Source organism: Otolemur garnettii, unplaced genomic scaffold (assembly GCF_000181295.1).
Source record: "Otolemur garnettii isolate 467f Iridium unplaced genomic scaffold, OtoGar3 scaffold00046, whole genome shotgun sequence".
In the NCBI taxonomy this organism is placed as follows: Eukaryota; Metazoa; Chordata; class Mammalia; order Primates; family Galagidae; genus Otolemur; species Otolemur garnettii.
Window position 1 is genome coordinate 1,072,664 of NW_003852441.1, and position 18,495 is coordinate 1,091,158.

An 18,495-nucleotide genomic window follows, 5' to 3' on the forward strand; every position below is an offset into this window, starting at 1 on the left:
GTTAAAGGTAAGATCCTTGCCCAGAGAATTAATATGCATATTGAGCATATTAAGTTCCTGAAATGCAAGAAGGAAAATGATCAAAAAAGCAGGAAGCCAAAGAGAAAGATATCTGGCTCAGTTCAACTGAAGCAGCAGCCTGCTCCACCCAGAGAAGCACACTTTGTAGAACTAATGGAACTATAGAAATCTATTCCCTATGAGTTCATGGTTTTACAAATTAAACAAGCTGCTTCTGGACTGGAAAAAGGGAGGGAGGAGGAGAGAGAAATCAAGATTTTAGCAGAGTCCTGAGGATAAAGAAGTTAGGTATAGGTCTCAAGAGGCCCAAGACCCTAAAAGTGCACAAGCTTGGGGCTGGTCACCAGGAATTCTTGTACTGGAGAGCGGTGAAGCTCTCAGCCAGCATTCACACAACCTTAGCTCCTGCCCCCACTGTCCTTGAACTAGAAACAGATCTAAGGACCCTGGGATCTGAAAAAGGGCGTAGGGATCTTCCACCCATGCTCTTAGAAATGTCCTCTAGAAAACCATTCTAGGATCCACTTTGATTATTTGATTTTCCTGAATAGCTCTTAATGTCCCCTGTGCCACCTCCGTTATGAAACATTTTAACTTTCCTTTCCGTTTGTGCCTTGAGTGTGGGTAGAACACATTCTTATCCCTTACTTGCGTCCCTTGGAATCAGTTCCAGAGGTGGGAACAGGGCTGATCCCCAAACCATGCAGTGCTGCCCAGTCAGTGTGCACTTTGAGATGGCAAAGCCCAGGATGGGGAGGGCTGCGTCAGGTGGGGGAACGACCGGGCAGAGCTTGGATGCCAAGTTAAGGGAACGTGGTCAGTGGTTTCTAACTGAATTTAATTTCAGAATCGCGAGGGAAGAATGTTAACCCAAAGCCTTAGCCAGTGCCGGAGGCGGTTGCGAGACTCACACAAGGTAGGAAAAGCTGCTATAGACAAGGAAAACAAAAGGTCTTCTAGCAAGTGAGTGAACCGTCTGAACTACACTTTAAAATACCTATCAGTCGGAGGAGAGTCTATGGTTTGGGAAGGCAGACAAGAGGCCACAGCAATAGTCTGGGCGAAAAGCAGCAAGTTCTCAGAAACCGGAAAATCGCCTTCATATCGATTCGGGGCGCCCACCACAGGTTCCCGTTCGGTGGTCCTCCCTGAAGGCAGCTGAGATGATCCGAAACGCGCTTTCTTACCCGCCTCATGCGACCGCTGGATAGCAGGTCGGCAATGCCCTTGGCCGCGTCGTTTTTCTCGGCCACACAGAGGACTTTCCGCACCCCTCGGAAAGCCACCTCCATGGCGGCGCGGGACAAGGCACGGCCTCCGGGCGGTCGGTGCCACCGGAGCGCGAAGCAGGCAAAAGAGACGATCATTCCTAGGCCCCGCGCCCTCAGCCGCACCCAGGGTGCCTGTGCATGCTGGGGAAGCCAGATGCGAGGCGCGGCGCTCGCCGTAAGGAAATTAGAGCCTCGGGGAGCAGCTGGGGCTCGGGTTATCTCCACACAAGCCCGGGGGTTTCGGCTCCGTGCCAACTCCGCCTTCTCCCAGCCTCTGCCCCGGTCTCGCCACCAAACGCGAACCGTAGCGTCCAGCTTCCGCCCGCCTTCTGGGTCACTTCCGCCAGTGCGCGCTCTGCGGAGATCGCGAACTACGACTCCCAAGTGCCCCGCGCCTCCGGAACCTTCGTCTTCCTTTCCTCCCTGTCCCCACGCCCACTTTTTCTTCCTTCCTAAAGTTGGTTGGTTACTCGGACTAGTCCCTGGGCGAGGCCGTTAAACAGTCGGGTACTTAGCGCTCGGTTTCTCATAATCTTTCTCAAAATCTCCGGCTCGGAGTCTGGGCGGACGCTTCCGGGTCACGCGGCGCCGATGCCAGGGGTCATGTGACATCAAGATGGCGGCGCCGCGGTAGCTGGCTCCAGGTTGTGGTGTCCTAGGAACCGCGACGGTTTCTGCCTTCGGGGCCGTGGGGGCGGCAACGCTTAGCTGACCCCTGCGGCAGCCCGTAGCTTCCAGTTAGGCACCAGATAAGGGCGGGGGCTGTTGCTTTCGCGGTGGGTTCGGAGGAGCGCAAGTGACCTCGCTGCAGGTTCCTTGTGCCGGCCGCGCTGGGTGGAGGAAGCCGAGGAAGGAGTAGTGCAAGCAGCTACTCGGGTCTTCTGGGCCTGTGGCCTTGAAGTTCATGAGACCTTCGGAGGAGCTCCACCTCTGAGGTGGCCGCGGGAGTTCACGTCCTCGGGTGTGTGAGAAACAGCCTAGGATCTCGGGGGAGCGCAAAGACGGCCATAAGGACTTCGTTCCTTCTCCAGAGGCCTGGCTTCGCAGCGTCTATTAACTCCGTTTTCCTTCTCACCACTTCTCGATGTTTTCTTCATATATCTGGAAATATGATCAGCGCCCCTGACGTAGTGGCCTTCACCAAAGAGGATGAGTACGAGGAAGAGCCTTATAATGAGCCGGCCCTGCCCGAGGAGTACTCTGTGCCCCTCTTTCCCTTCGCCAGCCAGGGTGCCAACCCATGGTCCAAACTGTCTGGGGCCAAGTTTTCCAGGGACTTCATTCTTATTTCCGAGTTCTCTGAGCAGGTGGGACCCCAGCCGTTACTGACCATCCCCAATGACACCAAAGTTTTTGGCACTTTTGATCTCAATTATTTCTCTCTACGTATCATGTCTGTGGATTACCAGGCTTCCTTTGTGGGCCATCCTCCTGGTTCTGCATACCCAAAGCTGAACTTCGTAGAGGATTCCAAGGTGGTGCTGGGAGACTCCAAGGAGGGAGCTTTTGCATATGTGCACCACCTTACTCTGTATGACCTGGAGGCCCGTGGCTTCGTAAGGCCCTTTTGCATGGCATATATTTCAGCAGACCAGCATAAAATCATGCAGCAGTTCCAGGAGCTTTCCTCTGAATTTTCCAAAGCTTCTGAATGCCTGAAGACTGGCAACAGGAAGGCATTTGCTGGGGAACTTGAAAAAAAGCTGAAAGACTTGGATTACACCAGAACAGTGCTGCACACAGAAACAGAGATCCAGAAGAAAGCCAATGACAAAGGCTTCTACTCATCTCAGGCAATTGAGAAAGCCAATGAACTGGCCAGTGTGGAGAAGTCCATTATTGAACATCAAGACTTGCTGAAGCAGATCCGCTCATACCCTCACCGGAAGTTGAAGGGGTCTGATCTATGTCCTGGGGAGGGACTTACCCAAGATCAGGCTGACCGGGCATCTACTACCTCTAACCCTGATGAATCTGCCAGCACAGACCTTTACACCTGCAGACCAACATATACCCCAAAACTCATCAAAGCAAAGTCCACCAAGTGTTTTGACAAGAAGTTGAAGACCTTAGAGGAACTTTGTGACACTGAATATTTCACCCAGACCCTGGCCCAGCTCAGCCACATTGAGCACATGTTCAGAGGAGACTTGTGTTACCTCCTGACCAGTCAGATTGACAGAGCACTTTTAAAACAACAGCACATAACAAACTTCCTCTTTGAAGACTTTGTGGAGGTTGATGATAGAATGTTGGAGAAACAAGAGAGCATACCCACTAAGCCCAGTCAAGACAGGCTGCCTTCCAGGTCTCTGGAAGAATGCCCCATTCCTAAAGTGTTAATTAGTGTTGGTTCTTACAAGTCCAGTGTAGAATCTGTGTTGATCAAGATGGAGCAGGAACTTGGGGATGAAGAGGAAGTGCAGGTGACAGAATTGAGCAGTTTTGATCCACAGGAAAACTTGGACTACCTGGATATGGATATGAAAGGGAGTATCAGCAGTGGTGAAAGCATCGAGGTTCTGGGCACAGAGAAATCTGCCTTTGTGCTGCCTATGTCTGACAGTCAGGCCAGCCTCACAGTACCATTGAGCCCCCAGGTGGTCCGAAGCAAAGCAGTTAGTCATAGGACCATCAGTGAGGACAGTATTGAAGTCCTTAGCACCTGCCCCTCAGAGGCCCTCATCCCTGATGATTTTAAGGCCAGCTACCCAAGTGCCATTAATGAAGAATCATATGCAGATGATAATGAGGAAGCCATCCACTTCCAGGCAAGCATCAGTCCTCCGGAGCTGGGTGAGGCAGAGGAAGGCAGCTTAGAAAACACCCAGTCACAAGTAGACTCCTGCTGTATTGGGAAGGAGAGCGAGGGTCAGCTGGTGTCACTTCCTGCCCCAGCTCACGCACTCTCTGATGAGGACAGAGTGGTGAGCATCCCCCCACAGCGCCATAGGCAGAAGGACCAGGGGTTCCATGGGGACTTTTCAGTGGAAAACCCTTCTTCCCAAGACAACAATTGCGAAGGGTTCCCTGCTTATGAAGTGGACCCAAGCCACATGCTGGCTAACCGGGATGTCAGCAAGACTAGCCTGGACAACTACTCCGACACCAGCCACATGAGCAGTGTAGCCTCCACCAGCTCAGACCGGATTCCCTCCACTCATCCTGCTGGCCTGTCTTCTGAAAGGCATAAAAAGAGGGCTGGCCAGAATGCCTTAAAATTCATCCGCCAGTACCCGTTTGCACACCCAGCTATCTACTCCCTGCTCAGTGGGAGGACACTTGTTGTTCTGGGAGAAGACGAGGCCATAGTCAGGAAGCTTGTGACAGCACTATCCATCTTTGTCCCCAACTATGGCTGCTATGCCAAGCCTGTGAAGCACTGGGCCTCCTCCCCTTTGCACATTATGGATTTTCAGAAGTGGAAGCTTATTGGCCTACAAAGGTAACTGGTTGTAGGTGGTGGGAAGGGGCTCTGGCCTTTAAAGGTGAGGCAGGTTGGGGTGGGGGAGCCAGAATCCGGAGATGTGGCTCCTAGACAGGGCCCACCCCCAACTCACTGAGCTACTCTTTGCGAATCTTTCCCTTCTGTCTTCTGTTTCCTAGTCTGTCATGAGGAGGCTGTACTTTCTAAGTGGTGAAAGTACACACAAATTTCACAATTTTTCAAGCTGTGAATTCTGGCTCGGTGTGGTGGCGCCCACTTGTAATCCCAGCATTTGGGAGACAGGCAGGACAATTGGTTGAGCCCAGGAGTTATACAGTGATATTGATGTTGCCACTGCACTCTAGCATGGGCGACAAAGCGAGACTCTGTCTCAAAACAAAAAAAAAAAGTATTTTTGAGCCTCCTCTTCAGAGCTTCTGATTCATTTGGTGTGAGATAAAGACGTAGAATTTATCTGGTGTACAGGAAGGTTTGAGAACATCTGGACCTCACTGTCAACACTCATGCTATGGTGTAAATGACAGAGGCGGCCTGCTTCTGAGAAAAGGCTGTGGTAATGATAGGGAAGGTAGCCATCATTGGTATGAGGACATCGGGGGCTCCAGTGGCTTCCACTTCACTGTCCTGTTTTTTTTATTTTTTTATTTTTTTATACAGAGTTTCAAGCTGTTGCTCTAGGTAGAGGGCTGTGGCACCACAGCTCACAACAACCTCCAACTCTTGGGCTTAAGCAATTGTCTTGCCTCTTTTTTTTTTTTTTTTTTTTTTCATTTTTAGTAGATACGGGGTCTTGCTTTTGCTCAGGCTGGTTTTTGTGAGCTCAAGCAATCCACCCGCCGTGGCCTCCCAGAGTGCTAGGATTATAGGTATGAGGCACAGCACCTGTCCTGTCCTGTTTGTTTTAAAAGCCTTTTTTTTTTTTTGAGACAGTCTCATTCTGTCACCCTGGCTAGAGTGCTGTGGTGTCATACCTGACAGCAATCTCAAGCTCACGGGCTCGAGTGAGCCTCTTGCCTCAGCCTCCCCAGTAGCTAGGACTACAGGCACCCACCAGCACACCTGGCTAGTTTTTCTATTTTAAGTAAAGATGAGGTCTCCCTCTCACCTAGGCTGTCCACCTGCCTCAGGCTCCCAGAGTGCTGAGATTAGGGGTGCGAGTCTGGCCAAAGCCTGTCTTATCGAGGAAAGGCAAGCACAGTCCCCACTTCCTCCCTTGAATGCTTTCTCTGTTGTTTCCCTGGGATATTTGCGCTTCAATAGTTCCTTCTGTGTTTTGGAGTACTGTTTAACAAATTTAGCTTGAGGGACTCCCTAAGTGCATGCCTTATGTTTGGTTTCCTCATTTTGTGACTATAGGCAAGTCACTTTCCTTTTCTGCAAAACAAAGGTGCCAAACTAGGTGATTGTCCACAGTCCTTCCCAACAGAGACAGGCTGTACTTCCCATGCCACACAGAAAGGGCAAAGGAGTTTCTTATACGCTGCAACCAGCAACTGTGTGTTTCTACTTTTCTGGGTTAATCTTACGTGGGTTCCTAATATCAGTGAGGTTACCGTCTCCCTAGTCCCCTGTGTCTGCCCCTCGTGGAAGTCAACGTGCCCTGTGTAGCCCTTGCTGCATTAGGCTTTACCTGGGGTTATGGGGGCAATTAACAAGTGCAGCTTCCACATCCTGACTGGACTCGCTTGCTGAGAATCCTCCAGGCTGTGCTGGCAGGAGCTGGGTGCCAGTGGAGGTCCCTGAGCAAGGCCACTGCTCTGGAGGAGTTCACAGCCCAGGAGAGGAGACAAACGTTGACCAGAGCCTTGCCCATCAGGGAAGATGCAAGTTGTGGTGGTGGGAGCAATTCAGTGACACACAGGAGTGAGGAGACTGTTGGTGGTGGTCTTGGGCCTTTTGCTTGAGTGAGCATGAGGGTGGGTTTGCCTGGCACTGAATCAGCCAGAAAGCACAGTGAGGGCCAGGTGTGAGGACATGCTGAGGCGGGGACTTGGGATGGAGTGCCTGGGATATACCTGGAGAGCCCTGGCACCACAGGGACACTATCCTGTTCTGCCTCTGGATGTGTGTCTGAGGCTTGGAGGATTCAGTGTGTTCACTTCATTCTCTGCCAGGACCCTGTCCCTCTGCACCAGTGCCACCCATCTCTGGACTCTCAGGTTTAACCAGTCTGTCCCCCACAGGAAAAGTTTTTCTGGATTCTTTTTTCCTACTGTTCTTCTGGAAGGATGGCTCAGTATCTCTTGTTTTCCAGCTCCCCTCACCCCAACCCTTGACCTTTGACTTTTTTTTGTTAAATTTTTTTTTTTAATTTCAGTTTAATATGAAGGTACAAACAACCAGGTCACAATATTAGAATTGTGACCCTCTTGTGGTTGTGTCCCACACCCAAAAGGTATGCCATCCACCCATACATTTGTGCTCATTAAGTGGGAGCGCACCACTACCCTCCCTTCTTTTTCCTTTGTTCTCCCTCCCCCAATTTGAATTGAATTTTTTCTCTTGTATGGGTGTGTATTAGATTGTCTACTGGCTTCATATTAGTATTGAGTACATTAGATACTTGCTTTTCCATTCTTGTGAAACTTAGGAGGATGTGTTTCAACTCCATCTAGATTAATACAAAAGATGTAAAGTCACCATCTTTTCTTATGGCTGAATAGTACTCCATGGTATACATGTACCACAGCCTGTGAATCCATGGGCATTTAGGTTGTTTCCACATCTTGGTGATTGTAAATTGAGCTGAGATGAACAATTTAGTGCAAATGTCCTTATGGTAAAATGATTTATTTTTTCTGGATAAATGCCTAGGTGTGGGATTTTGGGGTCAAATGGGACATCTAATTTGAGTTTTTTGAGGATTATCCATACTTCTTTCCAAAGAGGCTATAAAAGTTTGCAGTCCCACCAATAGTGTAAAGGCCCTGACTTTGTTTTTTCTCCTAAAAAGTGGCACATCTAAGTGACACAAGTAGGGATAGCTCATCAACATGTCAGCATGAGATGGCTGATCCCAGACAAAGCTCAGGAGGGGCTTGCCCTTTCTGGGGGCTTTTCCTGAATTTCCCTCTCTAGAATGGGCATCTGGCTGGAGTGCTTTGCTGAGAAGGGTTCTGAGGGCTTCGCGGGGCTAAGTTGCAGGGACTGGCTGTGATCAACAAATGATGTCAAGGAGGGTGTAGGGAAGGGAGCTGGCAGGTGAGCAGTGTTGGCCCCAATGAGGGAAAGAGGAGGTCTGAGTTCTGGGGCCTGCCCCACCAATTGGCTCATTCTCAGTAGGCACTTGGACAAGTCACTCCTCCAGTGTAAGAAATGCCTGTACTCTGTGGCTAGGGCACCAGCTGGCCTGCTAAACAACAATGACAACTACAGCAAAAAAATAGCCAGGCATTGTGGTGAGTGCCTGTAGTCCCAGCTACTGGGAGGCTGAGTCAAGAGAATCACTTAAGCCCAAGAGTTGGAGGTTGCTATGAGCTATGATACCATGGCACTCTTGAGGGTGACATGTGAGACACTGTCTCAAAAAATAAAATAAAATAAAACATTGAGAGGGTTGGATCACTGACCATTTACCAGATATTGAGAGTTGCTAAGTGCCAGGCACTGCTGAGTGCCAAAATTACAAAGTGAGCCAGCTGTGGGGTGTCTTGGGATGGGTGAGTGTGCTCGCTCCCATCTCCGCTGTCACCGCAATGTGGGCTTCACCTCTCTGACACTGTTTCTTCATCTGTAGAAGGAGCGAAGAGGACTTACCTTGGGATAGTAGATGACACAGGGCCTGATGGGCATGAGCACTTCTGACAAATCCAGCAGACTGTGTGAGGGAGGCAGGCTGGGACAGGGCGCATCCTTCTGTGAAGTGACAGTTGAGATCTGTGCACAGACTCCTAAGGAGGGTCGTGTCCGACTATGCCCATTAAACTCTCCTCCCTGTACTTTCTGAGCACATGCAGATGTTGGGCTTTGGGAACATGTACCTCTTGGTGGCCTGCACAGGCCTGAGGCAGGGTAGGGGTGGGGGAAGCCTGTGCCATCAGGGACAGTTCCTTGGAGAGTGTCCACTGAGGGGCCAGAATTGGATGGGCAATGGAATGATGACAGCTCAGCCAAAGTAGCCCTGAGGGAGGGGAGCAATGGCACCATGTTACTGTCAGGAGATGGAACCATGGGAGCAGCTGTGGCAGGAGCCGTGGCAATCACCAGGAGCAACAGCTGGTCTGGGTCAGGTCCTAGTGCTGCCACTACTAGTGAGTTCAGACCAAACATCTCCCCACATTCTCCAGTCACCAGATGTGGTGAATTCCTGCAGGGGGCTCCTGGTATCCACCTTCTGTGCTGTTGGAGGCACAGTGTGGGAGGAGGGGTCTCAGAAACCAGACAGGTGGCCTGAGGCCCAGCTGAGCCTCCTTTAAAAATCAAAATGAGTAGGAGGGGTGCTTTTGTGGATGTGACCTTCCTGTCCTTGGAGGTGCTGAGCCATAGAGGACTGGTCCTATGTGCTGGGTTACTAGAAGAACTGTGAGCCAGGAGCATCTCTCCCTACTCAGGTCCTTTGACTCCACCTAAAACCAGCTGAGATGATGAACTGTCTCTAAGGACTGTCATCTCAGACCAGCAGTCTCACTGGCTCTTGATTATATTTTTTGTGTTTGTTTGTTTTTAAACTAACATAGGCCCTTTGCATGGAAGTGTTTGTTAGTTGGAGCAGCCATTTGAGGGAATAAGAGGTGGATAAACAATCAAGCTGGGTCTCCAATCATTTTATTTATTTATTTATTTATTTATTTATTTTGAGACGGAGTCTCACTTTGTCGCCCTCAGTAGAGTGCAGTGGTGTCATAGCTCATAGCAACCTCAAACTCTTGGACTCAAGCGATTCCCTTGTCCCACCCCCCTGAGTACCTAGGACTACAGACACTAGCCACAACACCCGGCTATTTTTTTTTTTTTTTTGAGACAGAGCCTCAAGCTGTCCCCCTGGGCAGAGTGCCGTGGCATTACAGCTCACAGCAACCTCCAACTCCTGGGCTCAAGCGAGTCTCCTGCCTCCGCCTCCCAAGTAGCTGGGACCACAAGCGCCCGCCACAACGCCCGGCTATTTTTTGGTTGCAGCCGTCATTGTTGTTTGGCGGGTCCGGGCTGGGGATTCGAACTCGCCACCTTAGGTGTACGTGGCTGGCGCCTTAGCCGGTTGAGCTATAGGCGCCGAGCCAACACCCGGCTATTTTTTAGAGACAGTGTCTTGCACTTGCTCAGGCTGGTCTCGAACCTGTGAGCTCAGGTGATCCGTCTGCCGTGAGCCACCGTGCCTGGCTCTCCTGTCATTTTAAATTAACACCAGGGATGAGTGTGCTGCTTACTAAGCAGCAATAACAAACCCTGGACTGAAAATAGAGCTCACTTCTGGCTGGAGAAAGTGCTAGCCCAGCATGGGCCAGAGCCCCTGGGTTGAGTCCTGGCTTGGCCACCTACTAGCTGGGTGACCTAGGACAAGCCACAGCCCCATCTGGGTCTCAGTGTCCTCATTGGTGCAGAGGTGTCCTCCCTACTTTGGGGTGGGCTGTAACAATCTAGGGCACGTGAGGCACTCAGTTGGAGTACCAGGTAGCTGAGGGATCAAGGCCACGGTCTTCCTCCTCCTGTCATGTGGCCTCTGGAGGAGCTTTTTGGAAAACAAATGCAGTAATAGTTAGGAATAGTCAGCATCTTCCAAAAGAAGTAGAGCCATCATTAGGGGTGTGTCAGAGCTGTGTCATGGGGGGCTGGGCCTGAGAGTAGAGACAGGGATGGGAAGGATGGAGGTAAGGCTGGGTGCTCTGCTGCGGTGGGGATAGCTGTGCGGAGCTCAGCACTGGCCCTCTGTGGGGGAGGTAAGGGTGCCTTAGGAGCAGACTGAGTGTGCAGGAGAAGGCTTAGGGCCTATTTCACAGATAGCTCTCTGCCTTCATGAGCAGCAGCCTGCAGGCCCTGATCTCTCCTAGTGGTCTACAGCCCACTGCTTTCCTAACGGTCAGGATGAAAGGCCTGGGAAGATCTTAGCCATCATATCTCTGCGACCTTGATCTTGCTATGGTCTGCCATACCTTGTGCAGTCCCCAGAGCCCACGCTTATTCCAAGGCCGAGCTCCAAGTCCACTCCTCCATGAACCCTCAGTTTTCTTGTATGCATCTGCCCTCAGGTCACGGTGCTCATGCACATTCGTGTCTCTCATCTTCCTGGTCAAATTGAGCTCAAGCAGGACAAAAGTCCTGCTCATTCTTCTCTAGTCTCAACTCCCAGGCTAATGCCTGGTGTACAGTAGATGCTCAATACATGATGCTTAATTATATAAGAAGGGGAAAATAATTGATATTCTCTTTGTCCCAAGGGCCTGTGTCTGGCAGGCCCTCTTACACGATACCCGTGTCTGACACAAGCCCTAAATGTCTAAAACATGTTATCTGTAAGATCTCAGCAAGCCAGTTGCCAGACTCTGCTCAGCAATCACTGTTCCTTGAGGTAAACTGCTCTAAAAGGGAACGTTTAAGGTGCAGCTTCCCTTACTGAGCCAACACTGCCTTCCTGCTGCTAATGTGCCAGGCATGTGGGGCATGAGACCAAATTAGATGGAGTCCTGGATGTCTAGAATCTAGAAGGTCCTTCTATGCTGGTGGTGGTGGGAGGGGGTTATAAACAGCAGTTACCACACAGATCAGTGCTAGGCTAAAAGTCATGATGATGATGACAGCTCCTATGAGGGCTGGCCCTGGCTCAGGCTCCACTCGTGTGTCTATTTAGCAGCCCCATGAGGAATGTCATAGTAGGAACTATTATCTCCAACACAGAGGTGAGGCTCAGAGAGGTTAGGGGACTTGGCCAAGTTCCCACCATGAAAGCAGAGGGGCAGAGAAGAAGGATCAGGGAGGGCTGAACAGGGTTTAAGTTGGCACAAGCCAAGCACAGGAGGGAGAGGGCACTCCAGGCAGAGCAGAGGGGTTGGTGATTTTCAGGTGCTACTGAAAGCTTGGCATGGCTCCAAAGGAGAATGCACATGGGAAGTAATAGCTGAGGCTTTAGAGGCCAGCAGGAGTCAGAACGGAAGGGCCTTGTGGGTCGAGCTATGGTGTTTGACCTTGGTCATGAGTGCTGTGAGGAGGCTTTTGAAGATCTTGGTGACTGGGTCTGGCTTTTGGGAGGAAGCCAGTGTGTGCTGGCTGGGTGGGAGCTGGCTGAGGACTGGAGGCTGCACCTCCCAAGCCTCTGCCTTCCTAGCCCTTGCCCTTCCTCCTGACCTTGGCCTATCTGTTTCAGAGTGGCCTCCCCTGCTGGTGCCGGCACCCTCCACACCCTGAGCCGCTATAGCCGCTACACGAGCATCTTGGACCTGGACAACAAAACCCTGCGCTGCCCCCTCTATAGAGGCGCCCTGGTGCCCCGCTTGGCGGACCACCGCACCCAGATCAAGAGAGGCAGCACCTACTACCTGCATGTGCAGAGTGTGCTTGCCCAGCTCTGCTCCAAGGCCTTCCTGTATACCTTCTGCCACCACCTGCACCTGCCCTCCCATGACAAGGAGGCCATGCAGCTGCTGGCCAGCCGCCAGGCCAGCTTCCTGAGGTTGACCCTGGGCCTGGTGAATGAGGATGTCAGGGTGGTGCAGTACCTGGCTGAGCTGCTAAAACTGCACTACATGCAGGAGGCTCCTGGGACCAGCCACCCTGTGCTCAGGTGTGACTATGTCCCCAGCTTTTTGTACAAAATCTGAAGTTGGTCTCAGCCACTGTGACCAAGGCCTGTGACTCAGGGTACGGGGAGAGGAGGGCTTGGCATGACCAAACTGTTGGCTTGAGCTGGGCTATTTAGGCTTCTGGTATCTGGCAGCTGTGGTTCCAAGGTGGCTCCCTGTGAAGGTATCTGGAAAGACAGTGACGGTTGTTTTTGGCTCCCTGGTGAAGGTTGGCCCTGGATGGGGGTGGAGGGGTTGTCTTGGCTTTCTTGGGACTGATACCCAGGGCAGAAGAGAAGCCACCAGTTGGTGAGGGGGAGGTGAAAGGTGAAAGGCCAAAGGTTATGTGGGAGGAGCATCCTGGCCACATTCAGCATCACTGGACACTTGCTTGGCAAAATCAGCAAGGAAGGCAGCTGGTTAACTGTGATGGTTTGGTGGAAAACAGAGGACAGAATGTCCATCACTGCATTCAGACCCCAGCTGCAGCTCTGTATGTGCCTCCTTGAGCCCATCACCCTAAGGGAGGCCCCTGAACATGGAGGTGGAGAAAGCCCAGTGCCCTCTGGGTGGTGGGAAGTGCACACTCTCCTGGGCCCCAAGGCACAAGAGTGTGAGCAGCACCTTGTCATGTCCTTACCCGGGAGGCAGCCTGGGAGTGGGCCTGAGGACTCATTCCCCATGGTCAGCAAGAATGAGTGGTCACTAGTTGCTATGTGAAGCAGGCACAGATGACCAAAGCCAATGGTGAGGACTGCCTTAGGGACTGGAGAGCACAGCCGACAGGGCAGCCCCTGTGCCATGAGGCCATCACTACCGTGCAAGAGAGGAGCAGTAAGCTCTCCTGAGCCACCCACTGCTTCTGCTTGCCAGAATTCATGGACTGTCCTTATAAGAAGGTCTCTAGACCCTACAGAACATGGCAGAGGCTGCCCTCTAGCCCCTCACCCATGCAAACCTCTGCAGCCACTTCACTACCTCTCACAGGTCTTTTGGGCACAGCAACAGCTCAATCTGTTTAACTAGTAGGGCTGGGTGGTCAGGCCACTGGGGGAGACCTCAGATGGCAGGAACTTCCTGGACAAGCTCCCCCTTGGCACTCTTTGGGGTATGCCTTTGGGAGGATGTGCGCATCTCTGTACTTAGGGGAGTCCCTCCTTTGAGGAGGAAGTTTGAGATGAAAGGAGACACCCTCTGGTTCCCTCAGCACCTGTCTCACTGATGGTGATCACCAGCCCCTCTCAGGCTCCTTACATATTTGCCACTGGTATGTAGATGGAGGCTTTCTGCAATCTAAACAATTTTATTCCTTTATTTTTAAAGCTGTTTCTTCCCCCAAATGGGGACAACTCTATTACTGCTGCTTTTTAATTTATTCCACAAAAATTATACTGAAATAACCTGAATCAGTCACATATGTACCTGCTGGGGCTCGTGCCCACACAGCTGGGGTCTCCCACGGGAGCAGCCAGATTCCCTTCATCAGGTAGGCAGGAACCCCAGGTGGAAGGCAAGAGCGACAGAAGAGGGCCTTGTGTCACATCACTCCTATAGTCACTTCCTTGCCATGTCTTGGCACAAGGACAGTCTGTTGTCTGTGGCCATTAGCTCCCGTTAGAGGGTGTGTGGGTTTGCTCCTGAGGCTGTGACCTACAAGCTGTGTGGCACGTGCCCTGCCTACATCCCATGGGTTCTCTGCGTGCAGCGCAGATTCCTAGACGGGAGTTGCCAGGGATCCCTCGGCCGGCAACTTGTAAGTGCGACACATGTGTTGTCTGCAGGGGAGGCAGGTCGAACAGGAAGCCAGCTCCTCAAGGCTCTCTTGTCTGTACCCCCAACCCTATATATTCTTGGGGCCCCTTTGTTCTCTCTCCCTGCAGCTGATTGCTATCTACTGATGCCTCCAAGGACATGACCACAGGACATTTTATCTTGAGGGAAGGTCAGAAAGATCTTTGGCGCTAGTGCTGTTAAGTCTCACATGTCACACCAAGTTGAAGACTCAGAGGTAACATTCTTACCTGGGAAACTTGCAAAAGGCAGAAGACAGGTTTGGGGCAGATGCTGGACTGCAGCCATATGTGGCCTTTTAGAAGCTAACGCTGTGTACTTATGGTCTCTAAGTCCACTTAGGATTTATTTGCCAGGCATCAGTCTTGAGCGTGATTCAGAAGGTGGCAAAGAGGCCAGTGGGGGAGTGAATGGAACAAGTATTCTGTGGGGCAGTCCTGGAGGTGGCAGACGGGCAGGTCTCCATTAAGTAAAGATGGCTTCACTGGCTAGTGTTTGAACTCCAGGAAGTAGACTTTGATTGAAAGCTAATTTTTCAGTGTGCCCCTTTCAAAGGATTACTTGATTCAAAGTGTCTCCTTTCAAATATCTTAAAAGTAGTAAGACTGAGTCATAGTGGGCAGAGGCAATTATTGTGAAGCTCTGCCCTCCCTAGCCCTTGTCCATTCTGGGGAACTTGAACCTACCAGAATTCTCACCTCTATAAGCCTGCATGGCAGGGAGTCTCTTCAAGAATTTATATTTGAAGTGTTCTAGTCAACAGCATGTTTTACTAAGAAACTTTAAAGCTACTTCCTAGAACGTGGATGATAGCAGTGCCCCAGAGGGCCCAGGTACTGAAACTGGTTGTCTGAGGTGTCAACTTTCTCTCCAGCCCATCCCCACTGCCCCTTCCTGATGCAGTCCAGGTGAAGAACCTGGGCAGGTGGGCAGGTGTGCATTGGTGGTTTTCAGAAGCTGTACTGCAGAGATGAGGCTGCAGCCCTATGGGGCTCCTGCTTCTGTGGAACCTCATGGACCTCAGTAGCTTTACCTGTTATTCTCCATCAATCTCTAACGTCTTTGCTTCAGCTCAATGCTGTATTCAAGGCATAGTAGATTTCAACTCCACACAAAATAACAAGGCCCATTTTAAAATCCTAGGTGGCCAGTTCCTGCTACACCAAATGCCAGGGTTGTTACAGTTGAGCTGTTTCTGGAGGCCCAGAGCAGACATCAGCTTGCTAGCTCCCTTGCACACCCTGCCTGCCCCTTCTGGCATGCCCTGAGCCCAGCATCACAGGTGGGTTGGCATCTTCTGCTGCTCCAGTCTGTACCTGCATAGCTGTTGGCATTGGGGGATGGTGTGCAAAGCCTCTGGAGGGACCAAGCCCCCAGGGCAGGCAGGCAGATATCTTCCATCCTGTATCTTCCTACCTCCCTGAAAAGCTCAGAAGAAAGTGCCTTGGTTTGTACTTTGAAACAAACCAGCCAGCTTTTTGGCTTTGTTCGAATACTGTGATTAAAACGAGTCTTTAAAAAGAAACGTACTAAAAGGAAAAGCCTCAAATTTTTGCTTCTGGCTGGAAAGCAAAACCAACCTCAGCTGATAAGGCTGGGTAAAGTAAGTTCTCCTGAGCCCATTCTCCTTCCAGCACTGGCCTGATCTGGGCTTCTATGATTAAGGTTTGGTTGCACCTGTGGGAAGGAGGTGGCAGGCATGGATGTGGGGAGGGCTTGGGTACCACAGCAAATCACCCTGCTGTTTTGGGGTCAGCTTCCTGGGGGCTATGCATAGTGGGTCCTGGAGATGTCTATCAGGTCTTCAGCTGGGGAGGAGTCATGCCCTAAACTTTTAAGACCGTGGGTAGCATATCAACTCCCAGTGGAGGCAGAGATGCAGGGACTGGCCTGTTACCCACACCTGATAGACTGTATAGCAGCTGTCCCCACGCAAGCCTGGATCCCAGGTTGCAGGGGCTGCTACTTGAATGGTGGGACCACAGGGTGTCTAACCCAGGCTGTCCAGCACTGGACAGTGGGAGTCAACAGGTTGGATCAAGGTAAATGCCACCCTCAAAGTTGTAGTGAAAGCATAGTCTGTGATTAATTCATATTTGTTATTTTTAAAAGAGCTATTTTATTACTGCATGTTCCTGTTCCTGTCTGTGGCCACTGAATCCCAACCCCCATGTGAGCTGCTGTCGCAGTGGCTGGTGCAAGAGTGCAGCTGGCGCGTGTGTGGTGGTGTCTCGTAGGTGCAGCTGCACAGGGGCTGACCAGAGTCAATGCCAAACATATAGTATGAGAACTGTGTACTTTTTAAGAAATTAATTTATTTGAGTTCAGATATTTTTGGAATATAAAAATTGGTTGTATTTTTTAAAGCTATAATTCTTGTAGACATTCTGTGGTTAAAAATTTGTGCTTATTAAAAATGGTCACCTATGTTTTGCACTTCAGCTACGTGAAAAATAAAGTTTCTTTAGGAAGGTGACACTGGATTTCCTGATTACAGCAGGGTATTGCTCTCTCAGGTGGAGCAGGAAAGCCCCTGGTTGGTTTTCACAGGATGAGGCTGGGGATTTCCCCACCTGGAGGGTGAAGATGTTTCTACCACACACTGAGAGCTGCTGAGAGCACAGCTGTGAGCCCTGTCTCACTTAACCTTCCAACTCACAAACTCACAGCACACAGCAGTGGCTTCACAGGTTCTCTCTTTAGGTGTAACTGTCCTAATTCAGTTCTCTGGCACCACATTGGGTGACAGGCTAGAATGGGCAGTGTTCACAAGCTGTGAGCTGGGGCAAGGAAAGCCCAGTAACAGCGGTTCTCAACCTATGGGTTGTGACCTGTTTGGGGGTTGAATGACCCTTTCACAAGGGTTGCCTAAATACATCCTGCATATCAGATATTTACTTTACAATCCATAACAGTAGCAAAATTACAGTTACGAAGTAGCAATGAAAATTTTATGGTCGGGGTCATCACAACATGAGGAACTGTATTAAAGGGTCATAGCATTAGGGAGGTTGAGAACCACTGTTTTAGGAGAAAGGTAAGCAAAACCCTGTAAATAGCTACATAGTATTTTTGCTTTCTAGAATAATTATATACTGCGGTAAGAAAGTAAGATTTAAATTTGAATTCTTTTTTTTTTTTTTGAGACAGTCTCAAGCTGTCACCCTGGGTAGAGTGCTGTGGCATCATAGCTCACAGCAATCTCCAACTTGGGCTCAAGTCATCCTCCTGCCTCAGTTTTTCTGTTTTTAGAGATGGGGTTTCGCTTTTGCTCAGGCTGATCTCAAACTCATGAGCTCAAGCAATCCACCTGCCTCAGCCTCCTAGAGTGCTAGGATTACAGGCATAAGCCACCATGCCTAGCCTAAATTTGAATTCATTAATAACCTGTACCAGAATTACTCAGAAGGGAACTTAAATTTTGGTTTGTGAAGAAACATGAAAAAGTTCAAAAGAAAGTCCCTCAAAGGGCACACAAAGAAACTAGCAGGTCCCCATGGGGCAGCTCTTCTGTGCAGGAGCCTGGGTCCTCCAGCAGGCTGCTTCCTGGATAGCACTGTGCAGGTGCAGAGCAGGTGGCTCCATCAGAAGTCGGGCAGGCCAGGCAGAGGGAAGACCGAAGCAAAGCTCTCCACTTCCTCCCGGAGAGCCTGCACGGCGCCCTGGTGCATGTCCCCTGCCAGGCTCTCCTTAAACTCCTTCAGACTGGCCCTCACCCCGACAGTGTCCTGGATCTGCAGAGTCAGCTCTATCCCTGTGCAACAAGACACAGTGAGTCCCCCCAGGTCCATCCTGAGCCACACTCCTAGAGTGGGGAGGGAGACTGCGAGCCAAGGTGCGGCTGCAGAACATCCCCACAGTTGGGGAGGAGAGCCCTCTGTCCCCTGCGGAAAAGGTTCTTGGGTATACCGTTCCCTGGGCAGACAAGTGGTTTTTGCTATCTCCCGCCCCAGCCTCAGCCTTGACACAGTAGTGTTCTTCAGTGATGGAGTCTCAACTACTGTCATAACCAAACTTGCAAAATGTTATCCTCACCTCTATGAATAAAGTGGGCTACTTTTTGAAAATCTTTTTCCAAAAGTCCTCGGGATGTCAGTGCTGGGGTCCCTAGTCGCAGTCCGCTGGGCCGCAGGGCACTTCTGTCACCTTCAAGATAAACAGAGCTCTAAGCCACACCCAACTCACCACTATGACCACTGTGCATTTAAAAAGGGACCTGTGGCTCGGCGCCTATAGCTCAACCGGCTAAGGCGCC

The 18,495-nt window shown here is 50.8% G+C and overlaps 3 protein-coding genes across 6 annotated transcripts in view; 1 reads left to right on the forward strand and 2 right to left on the reverse strand.

Annotated features, from left to right (window-relative positions):
* TOP3A (DNA topoisomerase III alpha) overlaps positions 1 to 1,829 on the reverse strand; it is a 33,834-nt gene extending 32,005 nt beyond the window's left edge. The window contains 1 exon segment of the mRNA XM_003791047.3: positions 1,209 to 1,829. Coding sequence (XP_003791095.1) covers positions 1,209 to 1,388 — 180 coding nt within the window. The 5' untranslated portion in view covers positions 1,389 to 1,829.
* Positions 1,830 to 1,912: 83 nt separating this feature from the next.
* On the forward strand, positions 1,913 to 16,716 carry SMCR8 (Smith-Magenis syndrome chromosome region, candidate 8). The gene is made up of 2 exons (XM_003791048.2): positions 1,913 to 4,737; positions 12,035 to 16,716. Exons 1-2 carry the CDS (start codon positions 2,402 to 2,404, stop codon positions 12,486 to 12,488), a joined length of 2,790 nt encoding a protein of 929 aa, XP_003791096.1. The 5' UTR covers positions 1,913 to 2,401; the 3' UTR covers positions 12,489 to 16,716.
* Positions 16,717 to 17,606: 890 nt separating this feature from the next.
* The window catches only part of SHMT1 (serine hydroxymethyltransferase 1), a 46,392-nt gene continuing 45,503 nt past the window's right edge, over positions 17,607 to 18,495 (reverse strand). For all 4 annotated transcript variants that reach the window (XM_023513997.1, XM_023513998.1, XM_003791049.3 and 1 more), the window contains exons 11-12: positions 18,276 to 18,386; positions 17,607 to 17,994 (exon numbers count right to left, since the gene is read on the reverse strand). In XM_023513997.1, the coding sequence (XP_023369765.1) occupies positions 17,825 to 17,994; positions 18,276 to 18,386 (281 nt within the window). In that variant the 3' untranslated portion in view covers positions 17,607 to 17,824. The remainder of the gene's footprint in view (positions 17,995 to 18,275; positions 18,387 to 18,495) is intronic.

Bases quoted from the DNA above. Each gene is read 5' to 3' on its own strand.
- SMCR8 (XM_003791048.2), top strand. From the start codon at position 2,402: ATGATCAGCGCCCCTGACGTAGTGGCCTTCACCAAAGAGGATGAGTAC. The intron at 4,738-12,034 runs GTAACTGGTTGT...TATCTGTTTCAG, and splicing joins AAGCTTATTGGCCTACAAAG to AGTGGCCTCCCCTGCTGGTG.